The sequence below is a fragment of the Salmo trutta genome, chromosome 3 (assembly GCF_901001165.1).
Source record: "Salmo trutta chromosome 3, fSalTru1.1, whole genome shotgun sequence".
Lineage (NCBI taxonomy): Eukaryota > Metazoa > Chordata > Actinopteri > Salmoniformes > Salmonidae > Salmo > Salmo trutta.
The window spans coordinates 46,707,986-46,733,052 of NC_042959.1; the positions used below are offsets into that span (position 1 = coordinate 46,707,986).

General features: G+C 41.3%; 2 protein-coding genes across 2 annotated transcripts; both read right to left on the bottom strand.

The window, feature by feature from the left end:
• Positions 1-15,182: 15,182 nt before the first annotated feature.
• On the bottom strand, positions 15,183-18,508 carry LOC115164886 (trophoblast glycoprotein-like). Its single transcript, XM_029717786.1, has 2 exons — positions 18,025-18,508; positions 15,183-17,286 (listed from the first exon to the last, which is right to left on the bottom strand). The coding sequence occupies exons 1-2, from the start codon at positions 18,282-18,284 to the stop codon at positions 16,272-16,274; spliced, it is 1,275 nt and encodes a 424-aa protein (XP_029573646.1). The 5' UTR covers positions 18,285-18,508; the 3' UTR covers positions 15,183-16,271.
• A 180-nt stretch (positions 18,509-18,688) lies between these two features.
• LOC115176257 (transmembrane protein 222) lies at positions 18,689-22,871 on the bottom strand. The gene is made up of 6 exons (XM_029736178.1): positions 22,711-22,871; positions 22,353-22,437; positions 22,201-22,232; positions 21,984-22,080; positions 21,536-21,666; positions 18,689-20,165 (listed from the first exon to the last, which is right to left on the bottom strand). The coding sequence occupies exons 1-6, from the start codon at positions 22,830-22,832 to the stop codon at positions 20,078-20,080; spliced, it is 555 nt and encodes a 184-aa protein (XP_029592038.1). The 5' UTR covers positions 22,833-22,871; the 3' UTR covers positions 18,689-20,077.
• Positions 22,872-25,067: the final 2,196 nt, after the last annotated feature.

Genomic DNA, 25,067 nt, shown 5'->3' on the forward strand with positions numbered 1-25,067 from the left:
TTTGGAGTGGTATGCCTGAATTTGGAGTGGCATGCCTGAATTTGGAGTGGTATGCCTGAATCCGAAATTTGCCTTTCAGTGTATCCTCTTATTTCGACGTCAACCTCTCCAGTTACATGCTGCTCATCTAATTGCATTTTGTCATAGAGCTTTATATATCCTCTTCTGATAAACCTTTACCACAACTTTGTGGGTGGGTTGCACAAATATGTATTAACTCTTAAACTGGGTTAAATCAAGGTTGATCTATTAATCTTGTTGCACCAAATGTTAAAGCTAGTTTTAAATGAATCCTAGTTAAATTAAATCCTTCCTCTAATCTAAGTTTAGTTTTCACTTTAAACCTAGATCAATTTTAAGCCTGTTGCTCAATAAATTAAAAATAATATATCAACTTAGATTGGAGATTAATTCTAAACAGCCACTTGAGGTGGTTTAACCTGATAAAATGGCAGCATATCTACTGTGGAGAGTTCCTCAGAGAATAATTAGAGACAGGTTTAATCCTGTTGAGTTTTATGATAATTAACTCATTATTAGTAGGCTATTTACATGCCCATTTTGTACAACAATTGAATTGGAGTTCATGATATGCCCAGACTTGGTATGAATGATGATTTTATGCAATATGCTGTAACGGGCCTGATAACGGTAAGATTGTAGTGAAGTAGCATTAACATTAGTTTTAACATGCGTTATACACAGTAAATTTGAAAGTGTTAAATCAACACTTTGTGTTAAATTTAACACTGTCAGCAAGTACATATGGTCCCACTATACACAGAGTACAAAGTACACTGATCAAAGTGTTACATTTCTAGTGTTGATTTAACACTGAGGAGTGTAAAAAGTTAACACTCTACTACACTGGCCGGTGTTGATAAACATTTAACACTAAGAGGTAATCAACACTTTGAGTGTTATAGTGACACTCACTAGTGTTGATCTACAATGACTCCTATTAGAGTAAAAATGTGTTTATTCTATTCAGTGTTAATGTATTTACTCTTCCCCCAAGTAAATGGAAATTATATTTTGAAAAAGCACTTGGAATTTCACAATAAACTCAAGCAAAGCTGTTTCAACATTCAAATATGTTTATTATGACCAAACCATAAGTCTCAGCCCTGGCTTAAATTGTCATAAAGTGACAGTAGAATGTAGTCAAAAGAATCCCCTGCTCCATGTGACATGAGAAAATCAATAGGTTTGTTGGAAAATGCTGACATTTACATTAAAAACAAATATGTTTCTCACAACCAAACCATAAGTATCAGCCCTGGCTTAAACTGTTATCAAGTGACAGTAGGGGGCAATGTAGTCCAAAAAATCCCCTTGCTCCATATGACATGAGCAAATAATGTATCATGAAGTGGTGTTTCGATAACAGATTTCTATCAGGAAACAAATACTTGAAAAGCCTATGATGTTCAGCAATTAAGTGCTTCAGATAGATAGTCATGCCCTCTGTTAGTATAGGAGAAAACACAATATTTACAATTTGTAGTAGTAACAGAAGCAGCTGCCAGTATTTATCATCTTTCTGTACCAGATCACCAAATATCAAATGACATTTACATTTACGTCATTTAGCAGACGCTCTATCCAGAGCGACTTACAAATTGGTGCATTCACCTTAAGATATCCAGTGGAACAACCACTTTACAATAGTACATCTATATCTTTTTTGGGGGGGGGGGGGTTAGAAGGATAACTTTATCCTATCCCAGGTATTCCTTAAAGAGGTGGGGTTTCAGGTGTCTACGGAAGGTGGTGATTGACTCCGCTGTCCTGTCCTTACGGAGAAGACACCAAGACTGAATAGCATTTAGACCCAAATCATTGCTCCCATCATCCAATTTGAGTGCAGGTGGATGATTCCTCCTCTCTGTGTAGCCATATTTAAATGAATGAACTCTACCTTACACATCTTTAGCAGTCGCAAAGTTGACTTGTATATACTGTAACACAAGTTTTACCTCAAGTGGTGCACCTCCTTCTAAAATGTAATGCATTATATCAACATAAATATTGTCTGTAGTATTGAAGTACTGCAGAGAGTTCAATAAGCAAGCATGCTTCACACCGTACACATGAGGTAGTGTTACATTTGACTGAAGAGTTTGACAATTTTCTTAATTTTAAATCTGGATCAGTAAATCGATGATGAACGGTTTTAAACTATGATTAGTGACATGTTGCACCAATATAAGAGGTATTTCGTGAGTTGAAACGGAGTAGCTGACACATGAGGCCACACAGTTGCTGTTCCTTGATAAAACAATAACAATGTAAGGTTAGAACTACTGCAACTCCATCGTGAAATGTTCTCATGGGTTGGCTGATTTGAAATAAAATCCGTTATTTGCCAGGACTAGACAGAAACCTCATTCGTTAGCTAACGTTAGCCACTGTAGCTAGCTAGTTTATAAACCAAGCTAGATAGCATAAAATATTATTTATTATTGTCATTACTTAACGTTATTTATTCATTTATTTTTGTCCGTTAGCCACCTGATCATGGCCCTTCAAAAAAAGTTCACATTTCTCCGCTTATGAAAAATAAATATTGTCGAAGCTGAATTTATTAACGTAACTGTTCGTGGAGGATAAAACGACAGACAACACGACTGTCAAAAAGAAGAATGACGCCTGAGCCATTTTATGCGACAGATTTAATGGATCGACACGGATTAAAGAGAAGAGGGACACAAAGCGTGCTGGGAAAAAACTTAAAAGTGAAAGCCAAAAAGGATGCAGCAGACCGGAACCGGAGGGGGGCCTCCGTCCAAGTGAATTGATCCTATCACCCATAAGATATCCGAGACTCATCCCCAGCAGTTTGCCCCTCTTCATAACCCCTATGATGACGACGGACAACTCGACCCACCAATATTTATTTAGTAAGCATAAATAACTTGGAAAGATCTATGCCTATAATAATGCACGTTAAAACTAACGTTAATGCAACTTCGCTACAATGTTACTGTTATCAGGCCCGTTACAGCATGTTGCATAACATCATCACTCATATCAAGGCTGGGCATATCATAAACCCCCGTTCAGTTGTTGTACAAAATGGGCACGTAAATATCCTACTACTAATGAGTTAATTATCATAAAACTCAACAGGATTCAACCTGTCTCTAATTATTCTCTGAGGAACTCTATCGTTTTGGTCTCTCCTCAGTAGATATGCTGCCATTTGGTGCAACAAGATGAATAGATAAACCTTGATTTAACCCAGTTTAAGAGTTCATCCATGTTGGTGCAACCCACAATTAATCATAGATTTACTGATCCAGATTTAAAATGAATTGGTGCAAACACATCTCTGATTAATTTTAAACCTAGATTTACAAAACCTAGATTAGCTCTAATCCTAGATTAATTTAAACCATGTTGGTGCAACCCACCCTCTGTCTCTAAGTGGTACTATTCATTCCCAATATCTAGGGTGTCTGAGATTTGATTGAGCTGCACCACTGACACTTCCTCATACGAACTCTTGGCTACATCCGGATGAAAATCAGAGGCAAGTTCTTTATCCTCAAAAGTCTGTACACTTTGCATACAGTATTTAGTTGGCAGTCTGAGGGTCTCCTCTGAGCAGTTGACATTCCCTCATTTAAACTCTCCACAGGCAATATGTTTTGAACCTGAGCCTCATTTACATTCTCTGTTTGTACTATTTTGTTTAATCTCACCTTGTTGTCACGAGCAATAGAATGTACACACGTGTCACAGTCATACAGGTATGACAGCCCATCATTGTTGCCATCTTTAAAGCAGTTGGCTTCTTAACAAATCACCTGCCAATAATCAGTATTTGGCACTACCATTAGCGCAAGGCAAGAGTGCATGAAAGTCATGTATGGAATGGCGTTTTATTTCACGCTAGGGTAAGCAACAACAAAAAGTGTTAAGGGTTTTGTTTTTCCAACTGATATTCAGAACACAAAAAAAAGTCAATTAATTTATTGTTTTTGGAATTCATTTAACATGCAGGACTCAAAGTAGGCATTAGAAGAAAGACAGAGTAATAGCCAGCAGGCTGTTCGACACAGGCCCCTGAAAACGGAACATAGTTGGTTAGTAGAACCCCAACTGAGTATTTTCCACCCAAGTTTATCTGAGACAGGTAATAACGTTTTCTCTTTACCAGTGTGTGTTCTAGCAATGACTAAAATATGAAATCACAATAATATTCATTTGGGCCACATATTTGGCTGACATTGACAAATATTATGTGCTAAAATGGTAGCTGTCCATGGTGCTGATATGTGTCTCACTGTTCAAATGTCAACGTAAAGCTTCCTATGACCTGGCTTTTTGTTCAAACTCACCTGTTTTGTATTTTAGGGACTGTAGTGAGTAGACTGGACCCTGGTTTTATGGACACACAATCAATCATTGTACAGTGCTATATTTGTACCGTACAGTGTCCAGGTAACCCAGTTTAAGCTGTTTGACCACAATAAAAGTCCAGCGACAATCCATATTATTCAGAGCCCATGAAATGACACCCTATAGATTCTATTGACCCTACTGAGTATTCCTACAGTACTTTTACTGCGGCACCTAGAATAGTTTTTGCTCTATAAGCCAATATGTATTCCATATACAGTGATTTGCATTGTGGTCAATGGAATGGGTAGAGGAAAAGTCCAGCAACACTTTGTATTATTCAGTGCCCCATGAAATTACTCCATATATATTTTCTACAGAGCCTACTGATTATTTCTTACAGTACTTTTACTGTGGCACCTAGAATAGTTTTTGCTCCAAAAGCCAATATGTATTCCATATACAGTGATTCACATTGTGGTCACTGGAATGGGTGGAGTAAAAGTCCAGCAACACTCTGTATTTTTTAGAGCCTCATAAAATAACACCATATATAGATTCTACAGACCGTACTGAGTGCTCCTGACCCCACTTTTACATAAGGAACAAATAATAATTGTTCCTGTACAGTACTATATATGTACCATATAGTGTCCAGGCACCCCATTTTAAGCTGACCACAGTTCAAACTCATCTGATTTGTATTCTAGTGACTATTCTAGTATTCTAGACTGGACCAATCAATAGTTTGTTCTGTACAGTGCAATTTGTTGTTTTTTTTTCAATACAAAAAAATACAGTTACTTTTCTTAAACAAAATTGCATTCTTCAACAATAGTACCAGTAAATAAACTAGAATCCTACTATCAAAATAATTATATATTCTTAAAAATTGTAATTGTTGATTTTTTTACAAGTAGGTTATTATTATGTTCTTGATATTAATTTACTTAAGCTCCAACCATTTCTCAATGTGCTCCACCTTATAGTTTTCTTTACCTTATATAAAGTAGTAATTCTCTTTAGTTTTCCCCCATGTAATTATAATTCTAACATTATGCACTATCCAAAGCTGCAAAAAATATTGATTTCGTATCATACACATAGCGTTTTACCGTGGACTTTTATTCTGAAGGCAAAATCCGAAAACCGGAAGTCTAAATGCTAAATGCATGATGCAAATCACAGAGTTTCTAAACCCAGAGGTGCAACATCGCGAGACTTCCGGGAACGCCCCAGAAACAGACCAAACAGACCAGGCCAGGGTTTGGGGTTTAAGAAGTCAATGAATGAAGTGGAACATTCTTCCTTAGTTGTTAATTTTCTTGAAATGTAATGGCACAAACTAGATTCAAGCCAACGTCTGTAGTAGTTGGACATGTTATTACTCCAACCTCGTGAAAGTGGAAAACTAACACCTTGTCATTTTTGGCAAAAACTACTTTAAAATCGAAGGAGTGCATTTGATTTGACGGCCTGCACATGCGCAGTTTGGTGCCAGACGACCGTTAGACTTGATGATGTGTATCTACACTACCGGTCAAAAGTTTTTGAACACCTACTCATTCAAAGGTTTTTCTTTATTTTGACTATTTTCTACATTGTAAAATAATAGTGAAGACATCAAAAATATGAAATAACACATATGGAATCATGTAGTAACCAAAAAAGTGTTAAACAAATCAAAATATATTTTACATTTGAGATTCTTCAAATAGCCACCCTTTGCCTTTGATGACAGCATTGCACACTCTTGGCATTCTCTCAACCAGCTTCATGAGGTAGTCACCTGGAATGCATTTAAATTAACAGGTGTGCCTTCTTAAAAGTTATTTTGTGTAATTTCTTTCCTTCTTAATGCGTTTGAGCCAATCAGTTGTGTTGTGACAAGGTAGGGGGGGTATACAGAAGATAACCCTATTTGGTAAAAGACCAAGTCCATATTACGGCAAGAACAACTCAAATAAGCAAAGAGAAACAACAGTCCATCATTACTTTAAGACATGAAGGTCAGTCAATACAGAAAATGTCAAGAACTTTGAAAGTTTCTTCAAGTGCAGTCGCAAAAACTACCAAGCGCTATGATGAAACTGGCTCTCATGAGGACCGCCACAGGAATAGAAGACCCAGGGTTACCTCTGCTGCAGAGGATAAGTTCATTAGAGTTACCAGCCTCAGAAATTGCAGCCCAAATAAATGCTTCACAGAGTTCAAGTAACAGACACATCTCAACATCAACTGTTCAGAGGAGACTGTGTGAATCAGGCCGAATTGGTGCAAAGAAACCACTAGTAAAGGACACCAATAAGAAGAAGAGACTTGCGTGGGCCAAGAAACACGAGCAATGGATATTAGACCGGTGAAAATGTGTCTTTTGGTCTGGAGTCAAAATTTGAGATTTTTGGTTCCAACCGCCGTGTCTTTGTGAGACGTGGTTTTGGTGAACGTATGATCTCTGCATGTGTATTTCCCACCGTAAAGCATGGAGGAGGTGGTGTTATGGTGTGGGGGTGCTTTGTGGTGACCCTGTCTGTGATTTATTTAGAATTCAAGGCACACTTAACCAGAATGGCTACCACAGCATTCTGCAGTGATACGCCATCCCATCTGGTTTGTGTCTATCATTTGTTTTTCAGCAGGACAATGACCCAACAAACCTCCAGGCTGTGTAAGGGCTATTTTCCAATAAGGGGAGTTTTGGAGTGCTGCATCAGGTGACCTGGCCTCCACAATCCCCCGATCTCAATCAAATTGAGATGGTTTGGGATGAGTTGAACCGCAGAGTGAAGGAAAAGCAGCCACCCAATTTGTAAGTCGCTCTGGATAAGAGCGTCTGCTAAATGACTTAAATGTAATGTAAATGTAAACAAGTGCTCAGCATATGTGGGAACTCCTTCAAGACTGTTGGAAAAGCATTCCAGGTGAAGATGGTTGAGAGAATGCCAAGTGTGTGCAAAGCTGTCAAAGCAAAGGGTACTTTGAAGAATCTAAAATATATTTTGATGTTTAACACTTTTTGATTCCATATGTGTTATTTCATAGTTTAGATGTATTATTCTACAAAGTAACAACAATTTAGAAAAACCCTTGAGTAGGTGTGTTCAAACTTTTGACTGGCACTGTATTTATTTTTTTAAATATGGGGAAATGCCAAAATTGTGCAAAGCTGTCATCAAGGCAAAGGGTGGCTATTTGAAGAAACTCAAACTTTTGATTTGTTTAACACTTTGTTGGTTACTACATGATTCCATATGTGTTACTTCGTAGTTTTGATGTCTTCACTATTATTCTACAATGTAGAAAATAGTAAAAATAAAGAAAAACCCTTGAATGAGTAGGTGTTCAAAAACTTTTGACCGGTAGTGTATGCATGAGTTTAGCTAGCCAACATCGCCATGATGTCGCCTACAAGTGTGATCGGGGATTTCTATTGGAGAAGCAGTTTTAGCCTATCTTCATACTGTACTGTCTTTGTGCTAATGAGGTGAAGTCCACAGTATGAGTCATAATACCCATACAACCTAGCCCTCAAACAGGGAAATGGTTTCAATTGTTTTTCCACCATTCATTTTTCCCATAGGGGATTTTATAAACACTTAAATTAAGGGCTGTGTTTCCTGTAGGCTTACCATGGCGTGAAGTTTTGATAACCATGTAAATCTCTCTAGGATAAGGTTACTTTTATCAATATATTCGCCTGTATTTACCCCTCCAAAAGGAAATGCTAATTAGCTTCTAATGTGGCTACCATAATCTACAAATGCCATTATGATCTGGACGAGACTGCCAAATCAAGGCAACGGTAAGAATCTCTGGATTGACTATCTAAGTGTATTAATGAATAAATTGGCGAAATTTCTTTAAAAAATGGACAATTCTGGGAACTGTCTTGTGCAAGTTATAAATTAACACAATACCTGTTAGCAAAGGTGTCAGTTAGACTTGCAGGAGCTTGCAGGGATTTGTCGTTTTGCATGATGTGTACTTTGATGCTAATTAGCATTTTAGAGTCTGAGAGTAAAGAAAGCTGAAAATATTGCTAAAAGTCACCTTGGCTAAGAGAGATTTGCATGGTTATCAAAACATCACGCCAGGGTAAGCCTACACGAAACACACCCTCATTTTAAGCCTTTCTAAATGATTATGTTCTTGTGGTCAATTTGCAGTCTCAAATCAAATCTTATTTGTCACATGCGTCTAATTCAACAGTGAAATGCTTACTTACAGGCCCTTAACCAAAAATGCAGTTTTAAGAAAAATAAGTGTTAAGTAAAAAATAGATAAGTAAAGTGACTATGCATAGATAATAAACAGAGAGTAGCACCAGCGTAAAAGAGGGGGTGGGGGCAATACAAATAGGCTGGGTAGCCATTTGATTAGCTGTTCAGGAGTCATGGCTTGGGAGTAGAAGCTGTTAAGAAGCCTTTTTGATCTAGACTTGGAGCGCCGGTACTGCTTGCCGTGCGGTAGTTACAAACATATTTGTAATTATGTTCTGGCCCCCCCGACGTTCGCTCCAGAAAAAGTCGGCCCGCGGCTGAATCTAGTTGACGATCCCTGACCTACAATATTATGTTTTTCTAAGTAGTGAGAACAGTAGGGAGCAGGCAATGTAGCAAAGTAATCTTTACATGTTCTACTTTTCTTAAATGTATACTGAACAAAAATATGAATGCAACATACAACAATTTCAAAGATTTGACTGAGTTACATAAAAGGAAATCAGTCAATTTAAATAAATTCATTAGGACCTAATCTATGGATTTCACATGGCTGGGCAGGGGCACAGCCATGGGTGAGCCTGGGAGGGCATAGGTCCACCCACTTGGGAACCAGGCCAGGGCAGGGGCGCAGCCATGGGTGAGCCTGGGAGGGCATAGGTCCACCCACTTGGGAACCAGGCCGGGCAGGGGAGCAGCCATGGGTGAGCCTGGGAGGGCATAGGTCCACCCACTTGGGAACCAGGCCGGGCAGGGGCGCAGCCATGGGTGAGCCTGGGAGGGCATAGGTCCACCCACTTGGGAACCAGGCCGGGCAGGGGAGCAGCCATGGGTGAGCCTGGGAGGGCATAGGTCCATACACTGGGGAGCCAGTCCCAGCCAATCATAATTAGTTTTTCCCCACGAAAGAGCTTTATTACAGAAAAAAATACTCATCAGCACCCCCTCTCCCCACTAACAGGAATGTAAACAAAATTTTGCACAAAGTTTTAGATAAATAAGCCTTTTGTGTGTATGGAACATTTCTGGGATCTTTTATTTCAGCTCATGAAACATGGGACCAACACTTTACATGTTGCGTTTATATTTTTGATCAGTATAGTTTTGTAATTGACTAAAACAAGCAGACAACAAGAAAACTGTGTTTGAAAGAGGTCATGTTTTTGCTGCGAACCAACGGGGTAACCTAGGTAACCTTTCCCCCACAGGCGGGAAGGGCCACGATGTTCTATCTAATACCGACTGAGTCTATCCCAGCTGCACTTGGATAGGGAGAAACTCATCAAAAAAACGACAACAACAGACAAACTCATCTCCTTGCTGCCATTCACCTCGCAATTAATTGTACGTGCATCGACCACTCCATGAATCTTATTCCATAGAGCAAAGTTAAATTCTTCCGCTACCCCAGAAATGGCAGGTGTCCTGTTTCGAAGATCAAAGCACGACACATCATATTCATCAGTTCCAGTGAGATCCAACTGACGTTTCTTCTGATCAACAGATATACAAGAAATTAAAACAAGCCCACTTCTCGTGATTTTACTTTACCCATTGCTTTCTTCACCAGTTTTGATATTTTTTATATTCGAGCCATTTAGCAGACACTCTTATCCAAAGCAACTTACAGTAGTGGGTGGGTACATTTTGGTCGTTTTTCCCCACACACGTCTCCCATGGGAATCAAACCCACAATCCTGGCGTTGCAAGCGCCATGCTCTACCAACTGAGCCGCACGGGATCACTAAGTTGGGGTCCACACGGATCCACTAAGTTGGGGATATCTTGTTAACCCCCAAAACACATTCCTACTAGATACGATGGGGTATCTGAAGCACTAGACACATTTACCACAACAACTTTCCTCCCCTTTCCATTCATTTGGACAAAAGTCCACTCATCCTTTTTTCCACCGCCCTCATATTCAAGCTCCACATCCGTTTCCGCCATTTTGCAGTGTGTCGGCCACCAGGTGGATATCTATTCATATGACATGTTTATCATCCAGTAGTCAGCGCATTTTGCAAAGTATCTGGCCAGAGATCTACTGATATGTGTAGCATCAGAGATATGGAACGCCCAGTGTCACTTGAAATAAATACATTTCAGTCAAGAAATAATTAAACGTGGAAATTAAATAGAGAAATAGAAAATGCAACACAAAAATAAATAAATAGCCTAGACCGATCAATTGGAAAATAAATTCTGAAATGGAAAATAAAATACACAAATAAATAAATACATAAATTGAGGATTATACATGGAAATAGATGGTCCAATCATTTTATTAATTTCCATTTTTATTATATTGAAGGTTTTCTTTATACTATTCCAATCATAATGCCTCAAACTTTAATTTTTTAAAAGTAATTTATAACCTAAACAATTTAACACACATTTTAGAGCAAACAAAAAGTACATTTTATTAGCAAAAGTTGAATGTCTTATATTGGTAATCTGGATAAAATACTGTTTAGTATAAAAGGTCTTGAAATTCTGACCCCCAATAGCTCAGGGTTTTCAATTACAATTGAAGTCGGAAGTTTACATACACTTAGGTTGGAATCATTAAAACTCGTTTTTCAACCACTCCACAAATTTCTTGACAAGTCGGTTAGGACATCTACTTTGTGCATGACACAAGTCATTTTTCCAACAATTGTTTACAGACAGATTATTTCACTTATAATGAATTCACTGTATCGCAATTCCAGTGGGTCAGAAGTTTGCATACACTAAGTTGACTGTGCCTTTAAACAGCTTGAAAAATTCCAGAAAATGATGTCATTGCTTTAGAAGCTTCTGATAAGCTAATTGACATCATTTGAGTCAATTGGAGGTGTATTTGTGGATGTATTTCCAACATAGTGCCTCTTTGCTTGACGTCATGAGAAAAACTAAAGAAATCAGCCAAGACCTCAGAAAAAATTTTGTAGACCTCCACAAGTCTGGTTCATCCTTGGGAGCAATTTCCAAACATCTGAAGGTACCACGTTCATCTGTACAAACAATAGTACGCAAGTATAAACACCATGGGAACATGCAGCCGTCACACCGCTCAGGAAGGAGACGCGTTCTGTCTCCTAGAGATGAATGTACTTTGGTGCGAAAAGTGCAAATCAATCTCAGAACAACAGCAAAGGACCTTGTGAAGATGCTGGAGGAAACAGGTACAAAAGTACCTATATCCACAGTAAAACGAGTCCTATATCGACATAACCTGATAGGCAGCTCAGCAAGGAAGAAGCCACTGCTCCAAACCACCATAAAAAATGCCAGACTACGGTTTGCAACTGCACATGGGGACAAAGATCATACTTTTTGGAGAAATGTCCTCTGGTCTGATGATACAAAAATAGAACTGTTTGACCATAATGACCATCATTATGTTTGGAGGGAAAAGGGGCAAGCCGAAGAACAACATCCCAACCATAAAGCACGGGGGTGGCAGCATCGTGTTGTGGGGGTGCTTTGCTGCAGGTGGGACCCGGTGCACTTCACAAAATAGATGGCATCATGAGGCAGGAAAATTATGTGGATATATTGAAGCAACATCTCAAGACATCAGTAAGGAAGTTAAAGCTTGGTTGCAAATGGGTCTTCCAAATGGACAATGACCCCAAGCATACTTCCAAAGTTGTGACAAAATGGCTTAAGGACAACAAAGTCAAGGTATTGGAGTGGCCATCACAAAGCCCTGACCTCAATCCTATAGAAAATCTGTGGGCAGAACTGAAAAAGCGTGCGTGAGCAAGGAAGCCTACAAACCTGACTCAGTTACACCAGCTCTGTCAGGAGGAATGGGCCAAAATTCACCCAATTTATTGTGGGAAGCTTGTGGAAGGCTACCTGAAACGTTTGACCCAAGTTATACAATTTAAAGGCAATGCTACCAAATACTAATTGAGTGTATGTAAACTTCTGACCCACTGGGAATGTGATGAAATAAATAAAAGCTGAAATAAATAATTCTCTCTACTATTATTCTATCATTTCACATTCTTAAAATAAAGTGGTGATCCTAACTGACATAAAACCGGGAATTTATACTGGGATTAAATGTCAGGAATTGTGAAAAACTGAGTTGAAATGTATTTGGCTAAGGTGTATGTAAACTTCCAACTTCAACTGTATTAGTAGGTTGGTGAGTGCCTCCCCTTCTTTGTGGGGCCCCTCTTCTTTGTGGAACAATCGAGGTTGATGCTGGTTTGACTTCCCACTCAAATCTATTCTGCTTCGCCTGTCCACCAAACTCTGACACGTCCAATATCTTAGGAAGTGAAGAAAAACGCATTGCTTAAGTCTTGGTAGAAAACAAAGCTATATATATAAAGTGCAGTTTTTCATTCATCTTGTTGCCTTTCCACTGGACTCAGGCGTCAATTCAATGTTAGTGCAACATAATTTCATTGGAATGACATAGAAACAATTTTGATTGAACCAATGTGTCCCCAGTGGGTTGCTACCAAAATATTGTGCCATCTTATGGCCTTTCAAAGACTTCCTCATACCCCCAGTGCCCTTCACATCACTCTACCTGTAGAAGCCATCTGAAGCTGGTCAGGCCTATGCCACCCAACACACAGAAGATCTCTCCAAGCGTATGAACAGAGGCCCAAAATACACATCTTACGGCCTCCTATTGATTTCTCCAACCTTCCTCCTCCAGACAGGTCCGCTCGATCCTGCTCTCTCCCCACTCTCAAGCTCAGTTAGTCGGGTAAGAGGTTCTCCAAACATGGCTCCAAACCTGGGTGTATTAGCATCTCTGATGGTATGGTGAGATCTTTGTCCGGTGGTGGACTGTGTCATTGTCCAGTGTTCGTAGATATTTCTCAGAACTGGCTGCGTGTCTATGTTGATGGGAGGGGTGCTGGCCCATTGCTTCGGGATCAAGGGGGGCATCAGGGATTTAAACTGCCTAAACATCTGTAAAGCAAAAGCACCCACCCAGATGACAATACTGACAAACTTCATTTCGGAGTCAAACTTCAAAGTAATTTGTCTATAACGAAGTACAAATTGAAAAAGCAACCTTCCCTCAGGCGATTTGTGATGTTCATTTTGTTTGATTGGACTCTTGGAATTGTGTTGTTGTGGCGCTGCAATACAGTGTCACAGAAGGCAACATGCCATCCCTTTCTTAGATATGACCATAGAATTAGTGACCTAATTATATGGTCATTTCTAACAGAAACATAGTATAGACTCATGCCAGTAGAGGGCACCCTCATACATTTGACTGATTTGACCCAAAACGGGTTGGATTCCTGAAGAGTACATTTTTTTAAACCCTGGCCTAAACCCACTATTGGAGCTAGTCGCACAATAATAGCCTTGCCTCAGCCTAAAAGTGGCAGAACCTCTGTATATTTTTCACTTTACTGCATTAAATAACTGATGTGAGTGGAGCTTGCTGGTGTAAAACAGCTGCCTGGCAAATCTCGCTGGTGTGGTGAGATGAACAGTTTAAACACATTCAATGTCTATATCATAGATTTCTGTTTCCAATTCAAATAAGGGTGCAATGCACCTCCAGTAGCTGAAAAAGCATAGAGCAAAACATGGGCTCATCAGTCACGTAAAACCATCGAAACGCTTCCAGGTCATGTTTGCTTTGAGCTTACGAACCTTTTATCTCCGCTCCTTTTTTTTGTGCTGACTTTCTGTAGGTTATGACCCTCTCTTCCAACAAATAATGAGTGAGCCGGGAGGAATGCGCTGCCGCTTCTGCTCCGAGTGCATGTAATTAGAGGACTGGCTTTGACCTTACTCAGTGCATGGTTCATCTCAGCCCATTTACTGTCTTCAGGAGAGTGCACGTAGACCTTGCTGGGATTACTGACGATAGCCAGCGTTTCCAGGTGTTTTAGAAATCCTGCCAGTGCGCACCACGTCCTCCTTGCACCGCCATCCTTTTGACAGCAACCGAGGCCTGTCCCTCGTGTATCAGTGCAATACGTCACTTGCCTTGGGATGACTGAGCATATGTTCTTTTAGCTGAAGATACCGCTTCATAAATGACACATTTAAAAAGATGGACATGACATCCTTGAAAACATGATCATACTTTACAGGTGTGCGGCAAGCAATCAATCTGTTAAAAACGATTTGCACTTTACATTACTGCAACCACGCATCAGACATCGTTTAGTGCTATGTCATATAATAAGATCACTAAAATATGCTTACGGAATAGATCAACTCACACACACACCAGAGCCAGAGCCAGTAGCATTGAGGTGGAGATTAATATCTACTGTCAGTGTTGCTTTGGTCAATAGCGATCATTAGTTATAAAAGTCCTGCAACTGAACTCACACACAGGATAGAGAGATGCACCGAAACCTGCAGAGCCAGCAGGTGCAACTCTGACTAGCATCCTTCATCTTGTCCCACTTTTCCCCCCTAAAGACACACTTAATCATCTCCCTTTCCCCATCTGCGCTAAGCAGGAGAATCACACTAGCCCTGCACATAGTAACAGAACGGGGCAATGGAGCAGTGGTCATTCCAACAGCTCCCTGTAGAGTTGTAAAGTTACTTTAAGACTAAATGGAAACTTACTGCAAATGCTTTTTGGATAACATTTTGAAAACAACATGTTTTTATTGAGCACCACAGAGTTTTTTTTTTTTTTTTACAATTGTTTCATTTCAATTATCTTACATAACACTGGTAAGTTATGCACATGAGTTTATACACCACACTAGATCCTGCTTCATCACTTCAATACCATATCACTTCTACACTCTGGAAATATGTGCCCTTTCTTTCTTGCCCTGTCACGTCTGGTTACAAAGTCAGTTAAGGATGCAAATATGACTTAGTGCAGTGTAGAATCATTCAATCGTCCCAAAAGAGTAGACATTCAAGGTTAGTTTTGCAGTCAAGACCCTTCAGATAGGCTATATTGCTTTGGTTCCATCTAGATATGTCAATAAGACCAACAAAGTATAATATAATAATACATACAACACCAAAGACGGATAGCAACTTGGTTAAATCTATGCAAGTTAGTAAAAATGTGGCCACAGCAAGAGAGGCATCAAGGCTATGCAGGTACAACGAGCCCAGCTGTTCACACTTAAAATAGGCTCTCCATTAAATAGCGTAATTACATCACTTATGTAAGCATAAACTGTAGAACTGTTCTACAATTTTATGGTTACATATGTAATTATATTCAACATATTGTACAGAAATGTATGATACAGGTAAGTCCCTCACAAATGTGTGCAGGGTTGGGCAGAAACTGATTATATGTAATCTGAATACAAAAGAAAATGTACTTTTAATCAGTTATGTTACCAGTCAAAAATATCAGATTACAGATGCTTTTGAAAAACTAGATGATTACTTTCAAATTCATGAATGATGTTTGCTGTTTTCTCAATGACATTTAATTCAGCATTGATAAAAGAACAGGTTTAAATTAGTTCCACCAGAGCAAGTCTGACCACAAGTCAGAGACCACTATGATGACACACCAAATGTGTGTGTATGGATCATTTTTTGTCTACTTCTAATAAGGGGAAAGTAAACCGATTTACATTATTGAGCTTGGGTAATCCAAAAGTTACGTTTCTGATTACAATTTTGGACAGGTAACTAGTAACTGTAACAGATTACATTTAGAAAGTAACCTACCCAACCCTGAATGCAAGTTCACTCCAGTCCAGTTCTATTCCAGGGAATGAGGAATCACAAATCCACCGAGATGGAGCCTGGTTTGAGCTGTGTGTCTGAGGGGATCTGAACTAAACAGGTGTCAGTGGGTAGCTGTGATAAGCGGTTATCTGAGTGAGCCTGTCCAAAACTACTGTTTGTCGGTGGCTTCTCTTCGACTCTGACGTCCTTTGAGAGGTATTCCCGGCGTGGGTCAGTGTCGATCTCATAGCGGTGGTGATACCCCTCCAACACTCCATGGCAGGCATCTCGCGTCTCCACCACCCACTTTTTAATACCTTGCCGGTTGAGGTAGAGCACAAAGAGGAAGACCATGCCCACAAAGCCCAGCACCAGACCCAGGAGGACGTAGGAGGTCTGCAGGGAGAGGTTGCCCACCTCGTCTCTGATTCCGACTAGAGGTGGTGAAGTGGCATGGCATCCGATAACTTGGACCCCGAGCTCCCGCAGGGGCCTGTCCTGAAACTCCCAGGGTGAGGCGCAGGTCAGGGCTTCTGCATCCCCCACCTGAGCCTGGGAATTCTTAAGCCACACAGCAAAGTCTTGGATCTCACATGTGCAGACATAGGGGTTGTGGCTCAGCAGGATGCGGGGGGCTTGCCCCAGCCTTTCCAGCTCCCCCAGAGCATCACCTTGGAACGCCCTGAAAGAGTTGCGGGTCAAGTCAAGCAGCTCCAGGCGGCGCAGGCCAAAGAAGGTGCCGTTGTAGACCGATGCTAGGGAGTTGTTACCAAGGAAGAGGTGCTGCAGGCTAGGGAGGTGGGAGAACATCCCTGGGGGTAGGAAGACCAGGCGGTTCCCTGAGAGGTCTAGGCTGAGCAACCCTCCTAGGCCTCCCCAGCGCAGTGCGGTGGTGAGATCAGTCAGTGAGGTGTAGTTATAGAGGGAGCGGCTAAGGTTGAGCTCCTTTAGAGGACTCCCTGGGATGTTGAGGGCTTCAGGGTGGATGAGGGTCAGATGGTTGCAGCTCATGTCCAGGGAGCGCAGGTAGGAAAGGGTAGAGAAGCTGTGGGATGCAACCTCTGTGATCCTGGGAAGACAGATGTACCATGTTAACAGTCCCCAAACCGCATATTAGACTCGGTATTAATGTTTGCTGAATTATTGTCATGCTTAAATAGGGTATCTAAATATTTCATAAGTTGGTGTGATGGCATTCAGGAGAACATGGAATAATAATTTTATTGTAGTTTAGAATCATAACTCAAATCTTCAGAAATGTTTAGGCTAGTAAATTATGCATATGTCTCAATGGTTGAAAATGTTGAATCTGCAACGGCAAGAACACCATTTTCTTTATTTTATTCATTTATATTTTTTTCCTGCTATGTCTCCCCAATTTTGTGATATCCAATTGTTAGTTATAGTCTTGTCCCATTGCTGAAACTCCCGTACGGATTCGGGAGAGGCGAAGGTCGAGAGCCACGCATTCTCCAAAACACGACCCTGCCAAGCCGCACTGCTTCTTGACACACTGCTTGCTTAACCCGGAAGCCAGCCACACCAGTGTGTCGGAGGAAACACTGTCCAACTGGCAACCAAGGTCAGCTTGCAGACGCCCGGACCCCCACAAGGAGGCACTAGAGTGCGATGGGACAAGGACATCCCGGCCGGCCAAACCCTCCCCTAACCCGGACGACGCTGGGCCAATTGTGTGCCGCCTCATGGGTCTCCCGGTCATGGATGGCTGTGACACAGCCTGGGATTGAACCCTGGTCTGTAGTGAAACATCAGAACACAATTCTCTTTGATGAGAATATTTACTCACCTATTGTTGCTCAAAATGATGGCGGTGACATTTTTCAGTTCTTGAAATGTCTCTGATCCAATTCTGAATATATTGTGTCCTGTGATGATCACATTCCTTGTGTATCCTGGAATATCTTGTGGTATGGCGCGAAGGTCCTTGGAAACGCATTTCACTGTGCGCGTGCCAGCAAAGCATTGGCAGCCTGATGGGCACTCCAAGCACTGGTGGGGCGCACACAGTAGCGCACCAAAAAGTACATGGATTACCAAATTATGCATAACTCAGCAGAAACGTTATAAACTGAGAAATACCAGAATATGCAGGAGGAGCAGGTGACGGTGAGTCATATTACGCCGTATCATGCACATCAAGGAGTAAAAAAAAAACTCAACACTCCGGTATAACGGTAAAATGAGGTGTTAGCCTTTCTTTAGATGGTGCCAAATGATAGCCCAGTGGTTTGTGTCAGCATTGAGTGAAAAGGATGTTTCGTCTGCTGAGCAACAAGACCGGCGAATTGTTAGCTTGACTTGAAATACCGGCGCAGAATCAAGGAGGAACAGTGAACGTTTTTTAAAGGCACAGACACGAAAAATATTATACTACACAGAAGAGTAGACCTCTGTGGTGTCTTTGTGTGATATGATTTAACAGTTTATAAACAATGAACAAGTAGGCTATGCATATTATGTATATTTATTTATATTTGTTCCAATAAATAACAACACAAAACAGAGGGTAGTGCCCACGGCCCAGTACATATAATAATTTGGGCGCTGCTTATATTTGTCCTGTTACACACAAGTGTGTAATGGAAATGTTTTTTGGGTGGCATATGCCAACTCCCCTGAGACACCCGCAGGGAGTGGGGGGTCACGGCCAGGGTCGCCATTGTCCAGCGCCCCTGGAGCAATTAGGGTTAAGTGCTTTGCTCAAAGGCACAGCGACAGATTTGTTTTTCTCCTTGTGGTTCCGGTATTCGAACCCAACGTTCTAAGCTCGAGGCTACGTGCCGCCCTCACTCGGGCCGAGCTCCCTGTCATCCAGGACCTCAATAACAGGCAGTTAATGACTCCAGCCATCCAAGTCATAGACTGTTCTCTCTGCTACGATACGGCAAGCAGTAGCGATGTACCAAGTCTGGAACCAACAGGACCCTGAACAGCTTCTACCCCCAAGCCATAAGACTGTTATATAGTTCAGTTAAATAAGTAACTACCCAGACTATCTGCATTGGCCCAATTTTTGCACTAACTTTTTTGACTGATCACATACGCTGTTGCAACTGTTTATTATATATCCTGTTGCCTAACCACTTTATTCCTAGTTATATGTACATATCTACCTCAATTACCTCGTACCCCTGCACATCGACTCTGTACTGCTACCCCATAGCAAGGTTAGCGTTACGCTGTATTTATTATTACTTTTCTATATTTTCTGTCTCTCTGCATTGATGGGAAGCATTTCACTGTTAGTATACACCTGTTGTTTACGAAGCATGACAAATACAAATGGATTTGACTTTACTAGCCTATGGTATAGCTTATTGCCCATCATTTCTGTAATTCTAAGTGAGTGGTCATGATTATGGACTACTATACAGTATATTAACATTCCCAAGCATGTTGCTTCAGAGAACTTATTGCATGAAAAACGAACACTGTCTGATAAAATACAGTAAACATTTACAAAGTAAAATGATGTTGAGTGGGTATTAGCTGGGGGGCATTTAAGAGTGACGGGTGTTTATGACCTTAGACAATATATTTACATTTAAATGATCGTCATTTAGCAGATGCTATATCAGTTCTATATCTATGGTTATGACTATCCCCAGCCAAACAGTCATTTATATGACATTCCTTTCTGAATCTAGTAAAAGGCACTTCAAAACATGCCAGAACAGCTGGACATAACTGCCCTCGTGAGTGTGAATATTAGTTCTGCACAAAGAAGTATCCCATCGAAACGTTTATTCTTCTCCTTTCACTTTTATGATTACAACGGAGCGGTAAAATCCCTTGTGTTATCTCTCCACTCCATCTCCCTCTCCGTGTCCGTTGCGCGGTCAGTGCAGGTTGAGCGTTAGGATGAAGGTGACGAGGGCTCCAGTCAACATAAGGAAGGGCAGCCAGGTCTTGAGGAACGACACACAGCTGGGGAAGGACAGAGGGAGAGAGAGAGAGAGAGAGAGAGAGAGAGCACAGTGAGAGTAGTAATGACAGTCATTCAATCCTCACATTTCAGCTGTTGGTCAAAAAAACACAAGACATTTGTCATCTATACTGCCCTACAAAGGCAAAACGCAGTAACTACACTTTTTTGGGGGGTCAAAATTGAGTTAAGACTGAAATCGGGCGCTGTAGTATCTGTTTTATCTTGTGACATAGTCAACTGTTTCAATTATGTTCCGTTTCAGAGAAAGTTTGAGTTCGAAATTTGCAGTAACTACAAAATCCAAGTAAAAACCAAGGAAAACCGCAGTAACTGAAGTTACTGCACTTTGACTTTGTTCCACCATGTTTTGACTGCTACCTACTCTGCCATACAAAGAGCAGTAACTACTCAACAGTGAAACTGAGAAAAATGGCTTTAAAGTGTATTTGCTGTCCAGACAAATATGTTGTAGGGAGATGTAACGTGATATGTAAAGTGATAATGCACTGATCTATTATCTTATTCTGAAGTAATTGTTTATGCATATCAACCATGACCACTGATTTCCCTAAGTCAAATATATATTTTTTTAGATCTAAACATTCTATGTGATGAAACAGTCCTTACCTTATGGCCAAAAAAATGCTTGAGGGTTGCCTTTGGCTTTTGTAGGGCAGTATATAGAGACAGGTAAGGAAGTGCAGTCGGTTACATTTCCCAGAAGCCAGGGTCATTCACACAGGGCACTGAGGGCAGACCAGCTCCCTTATCTCCCAGAGGTTTACCCCACTCCCTTCACCTCACTCCTTCCCCGTCCTCCACCCTTGTATCCCCCCCGATCCAGCAGTGGGAGCCCCGGCAGAGAGTTGATGTGGTGATGAGGGGGCCACATCTAGCAATGATGAATTACACGGCGCCCCACTGCTTAAGGACGTGGTGCCCTCGGACGATAATGTGGAGGCTGCACAAAGCAGTGACACTAGCTCCCTATGTGGGTCGGGGGAGAATAATGAGGGGGTTTCTCAACAGCATATGTTTCCCCGTGTCTGGAGCTCCTCTGTCCCTCCTGCAGAGCGTTGCCTGCTGGCAGGTGCATGCTTGCTTGTTCAGACTCGGTGATGCTGTTTTGCATAGTTTGCTTCTGCCCATTTCATCAGCATGTCTGATTCTACTCCTTCCACACCAGTTAGTCAAATGATCCAGAGGAAACGCACATACACACAGAGTGATCGGTCAGTCAGAATGATGCTTTGTGAGTGGCAAGTATTGTTGTACAGAAGGTTCTGTGTTCACGGTTAGGACAGGAATGAGCATACTCTGTTGCATACAGTAGAGTACCTCTTCATTGCATGATTGCATGGTATCTCACCTGACATGCTTGCCATGGATAAGGGACTGCAGGCATAGGTTAACCATGTTCCAGGACGTTCTGTTGTCGTAACGCATGAGGTTAAGGGCCAGGGCCACGTGGGAGTGGCAGTTATCACAGCAGAGGTTGTGCTACAAGAGACAGAGGAAGAAGGCTAGTCAGGTCTAACTCTAGGCGTTTTTGTCAATATCGCTACAATGGGCCTTTACAATCATTGTACAAAACATGTACCTTTACCCTTTGCAATAGGCCTTTACTGAAGATGTTCAATAGGCCTTTACTGAAGATGTTCAATAGGCCTTTTTTTGGAGATGTTCAATAGAACCTTGGAAGGAAATATAATTCCACTACTAGACCTTTCTGTCTGTCTGTCTGTCTGTCTGTCTGTCTGTCTGTCTGTCTGTCTGTCTGTCTGTCTGTCTTATTATGACACTGTCAATGTTCATACCGGCCTGCATTTGTACTCCTCCGATGCATCGTGCACTGCCTTGTCCCAGGCAGCTGCGCCAGTGCCACACACCTTATCAACATCAAGCTTCCAGTACCTGATAAGAGACAAGCAATGCCGCAGATACCTTACTACGTAACTGCAATGCCTGCATGTCAATTTTGAGCACAATATGCCAGGCCTAGCTCGAGGCATTGAACGAACAAAGCCAACTTACTTTGTTGGTCTTCCAAAGGCCATATTATCTTCCTGAAAGGAAAGATGGGACATTTTGAGGAACTATGAAACAGATGGTCCAATAATCACATTAGGCTTATGCACATAAAGTTGTAGGCCTACTGTCATAATGCATGATCTGCATATACTCACAGACACTAAGTACGATCCAGCGAAGTCTCTTATCACGCCTGCAGAAGTACAGATCCCCATGTGACCAATGAAGGGGAGCAACCACCTGAACAAAACAGAGGTACGGCACTGTATTGGGGGGTCCTGGGAATAAAGAGTGCGTGTATATTATAGGGCATCTAACGGTATGGGCATTTTAATTCCAGCCCATACAGTATTTGGAAACTCACTAGCTATAATGCAAGCTAGTGATTTAAATGTCCAACTAGATGTGATAGCCTACATGACCATCGATGTTTATCAACATGATCTGTCACGTAAATAGTGTCTCCATTTCGGATGGTGAGAGCAAAAGAAAACCGGAAAAGTGGCTACTCACGACAGTATTGGAATAGGTGTCCAAACGATACAATAAGGATAACGGCTGTTTTTCCGGTCTATTTTTTCGAAACCCCCTTGATAATTAATCATTATATCTATTTCGTCCGCCTCCTGCGCCATCAATAATTTTGACACTGTGCGGTAGCCTGTCGCTGCTAAACTGACAGCGCGAAAATGCGTAGGCGCGTAAGGCGGCCGCGTTCCAGACCGTCTGCAAAGCAGTCACGCACCAAATCTCACAAAGCCAGCCTGGATATTCATTAAATGCCCAGTGCAGACGTTTTTAGATCAATATCAAATCATTTCTTGGTAACAGTTAAGTACCTTAGATTTCCATTAAAATGGGAAAATGGCTTTTTTTTTTTGCAAAAAACGACTTCTCAAAGGTCCAATGTGAAGAAGCCGAATGTGATGGACCTGAGCTGGCACGGTTACACGTGGTCTGCGGTTGTGAGGCCGGTTCGACATCCTGACAAATTTTCTAAAACGACGTTGGAGGCAGTTTATTGTAGCGAAATGAAGATTCAATTCCATGGCAACAGCTCTGGTGGATATTTCTGAAGTCTGCTTGTCAATTGCATGGTCCCTTGAAATTTTAGACATCTGTAGCATTGTGTTGTGACAAAACTGCACATTTTAGAGTGGCCTTTTATTGTCCACAGCACAAGGTGCACCATGTCATACTTGAGTAAAAGGAAATATACCTTAATAGAAAATGACAAAAGTCACTGAGTACAATACTACTTGAGTAAAAGTCTAAAAGTATTTGGTTTCAAATAGGTATTAAAAGTCAATGGAATTTCTAAAATGTACTTAAGAATCAAACGTAAAAGTATAAACCCTTTCAAATTCCTCATATTAAGCAAACCAGATGGAACAATGTTCATTTTTTATTAACGCATAGCCAGGGGCACACTCCAACACTCAAGACATAATTTACATATGAAGCATTTGTGTTTAGTGAGGCCGCCAGATCGGAGGCAGTAGGGATGACCAGTAGGGATGACCATGTTCACTTGATAAGTGAATTGGACCATTTTCCTGTAAAAATTAAAATAGTACTTTTGGGAGTCAGGGAAAATGTTTGGAGTAAAAAGTACATTATTTTCTTTAGGAATGTAGTGTACAACCGTGGCCAAAAGTCTTGAGAATGACACAAATATTAATTTCCAAAGTTTGCTGCTTCAGTGTCTTTAGATATTTGTCAGATGTTACTATGGAATACTGAAGTATGATTACAAGCATTTCATAAGTGTCAAAGGCTTTTATTGACAATTACATGAAGTTGATGCAAAGAGTTAATATTTGCAGGGTTGACCCTTCTTTTTCAAGACCTCTGCAATCCACCCTGGCATGCTGTCAATTAACATCTGGGCCACATCCTGACTGATGGTAGCCCATTCTTGCATAATCAATGCTTGGAGTTTGTCAGAATTTGTGGGTTTTTGTTTGTCCACACGCCTCTTGAGGATTGACCACAAGTTCTCAATGGGATTAAGGTCTGAGGAGTTCTGGCCATGGACCCAAAATATCAATGTTTTGTTCCCCGAGCCACTTATCACTTTTGCCTTATGGCAAGGTGCTCCATCATGCTGGAAAAGGCATTGTTCGTCACCAAACTGTTCCTGGATGGTTGGGAGAAGTGGCTCTCGGAGGATGTGTTGGTACCATTCTTTATTCATGGCTGTGTTCTTAGGCAAAATTGTGAGTGAGCCCACTCCCTTGGCTGAGAAGTAACCCCACACACAAATGGTCTCAGGATGCTTTACTGTTGGCATGACACAGGACTGATGGTAGCGCTCACCTTGTCTTCTCCGGACAAGCTTTTTTCCAGATGCCCCAAACAATCGGAAAGGGGATTCATCAGAGAAAATACCCCAGTCCTCAGCAGTCCAATCCCTGTACCTTTTTCAGAATATCAGTCTGTCCCTGATGGTTTTCCTGGAGAGAAGTGGCTTCTTTGCTGCCCTTCTTGACACCAGGCCATCCTCCAAAAGTCTTCGCCTCACTGTGTGTGCAGATGCACTCACACCTGCCTGCTGCCATTCCTGAGCAAGCTCTGTACTGGTTGTGCCCCGATCCCGCAGCGGAATCAACTTTAGGAGACGGTCCTGGCGCTTGCTGGACTTTCTTGGGCGCCTTGAAGCCTTCTTCACAACAATTGAACCACTCTCCTTGAAGTTCTTGATGATCCGATAAATGGTTGATTTAGGTGCAATCTTACTGGCAGCAATATCCTTGCCTGTGAAACCCTTTTTGTGCAAAGCAATGATGACGGCACGTGTCTCCTTGCAAATAACCATGGTTGACAGAGGAAGAACAATGAATCCAAGCACCACCCTCCTTTTGAAGCTT

What these genes read in the sequence shown, in the direction of transcription:
- LOC115164886 (XM_029717786.1), bottom strand. Translation starts at nt 18,284, where the DNA reads ATGCATAATTTGGTAATCCATGTACTTTTTGGTGCGCTACTGTGTGCG. An exon ending in ATCATTTTGAGCAACAATAG is followed by an intron (nt 17,287 to 18,024) that starts GTGAGTAAATAT and finishes CTGTCTTCCCAG; the next exon opens with GATCACAGAGGTTGCATCCC.
- LOC115176257 (XM_029736178.1), bottom strand. Translation starts at nt 22,832, where the DNA reads ATGGCGCAGGAGGCGGACGAAATAGATATAATGATTAATTATCAAGGG. An exon ending in AGGAGTACAAATGCAGGCCG is followed by an intron (nt 21,667 to 21,983) that starts GTATGAACATTG and finishes TGTCTCTTGTAG; the next exon opens with CACAACCTCTGCTGTGATAA. An exon ending in ATCCATGGCAAGCATGTCAG is followed by an intron (nt 20,166 to 21,535) that starts GTGAGATACCAT and finishes GTCCTTCCCCAG; the next exon opens with CTGTGTGTCGTTCCTCAAGA.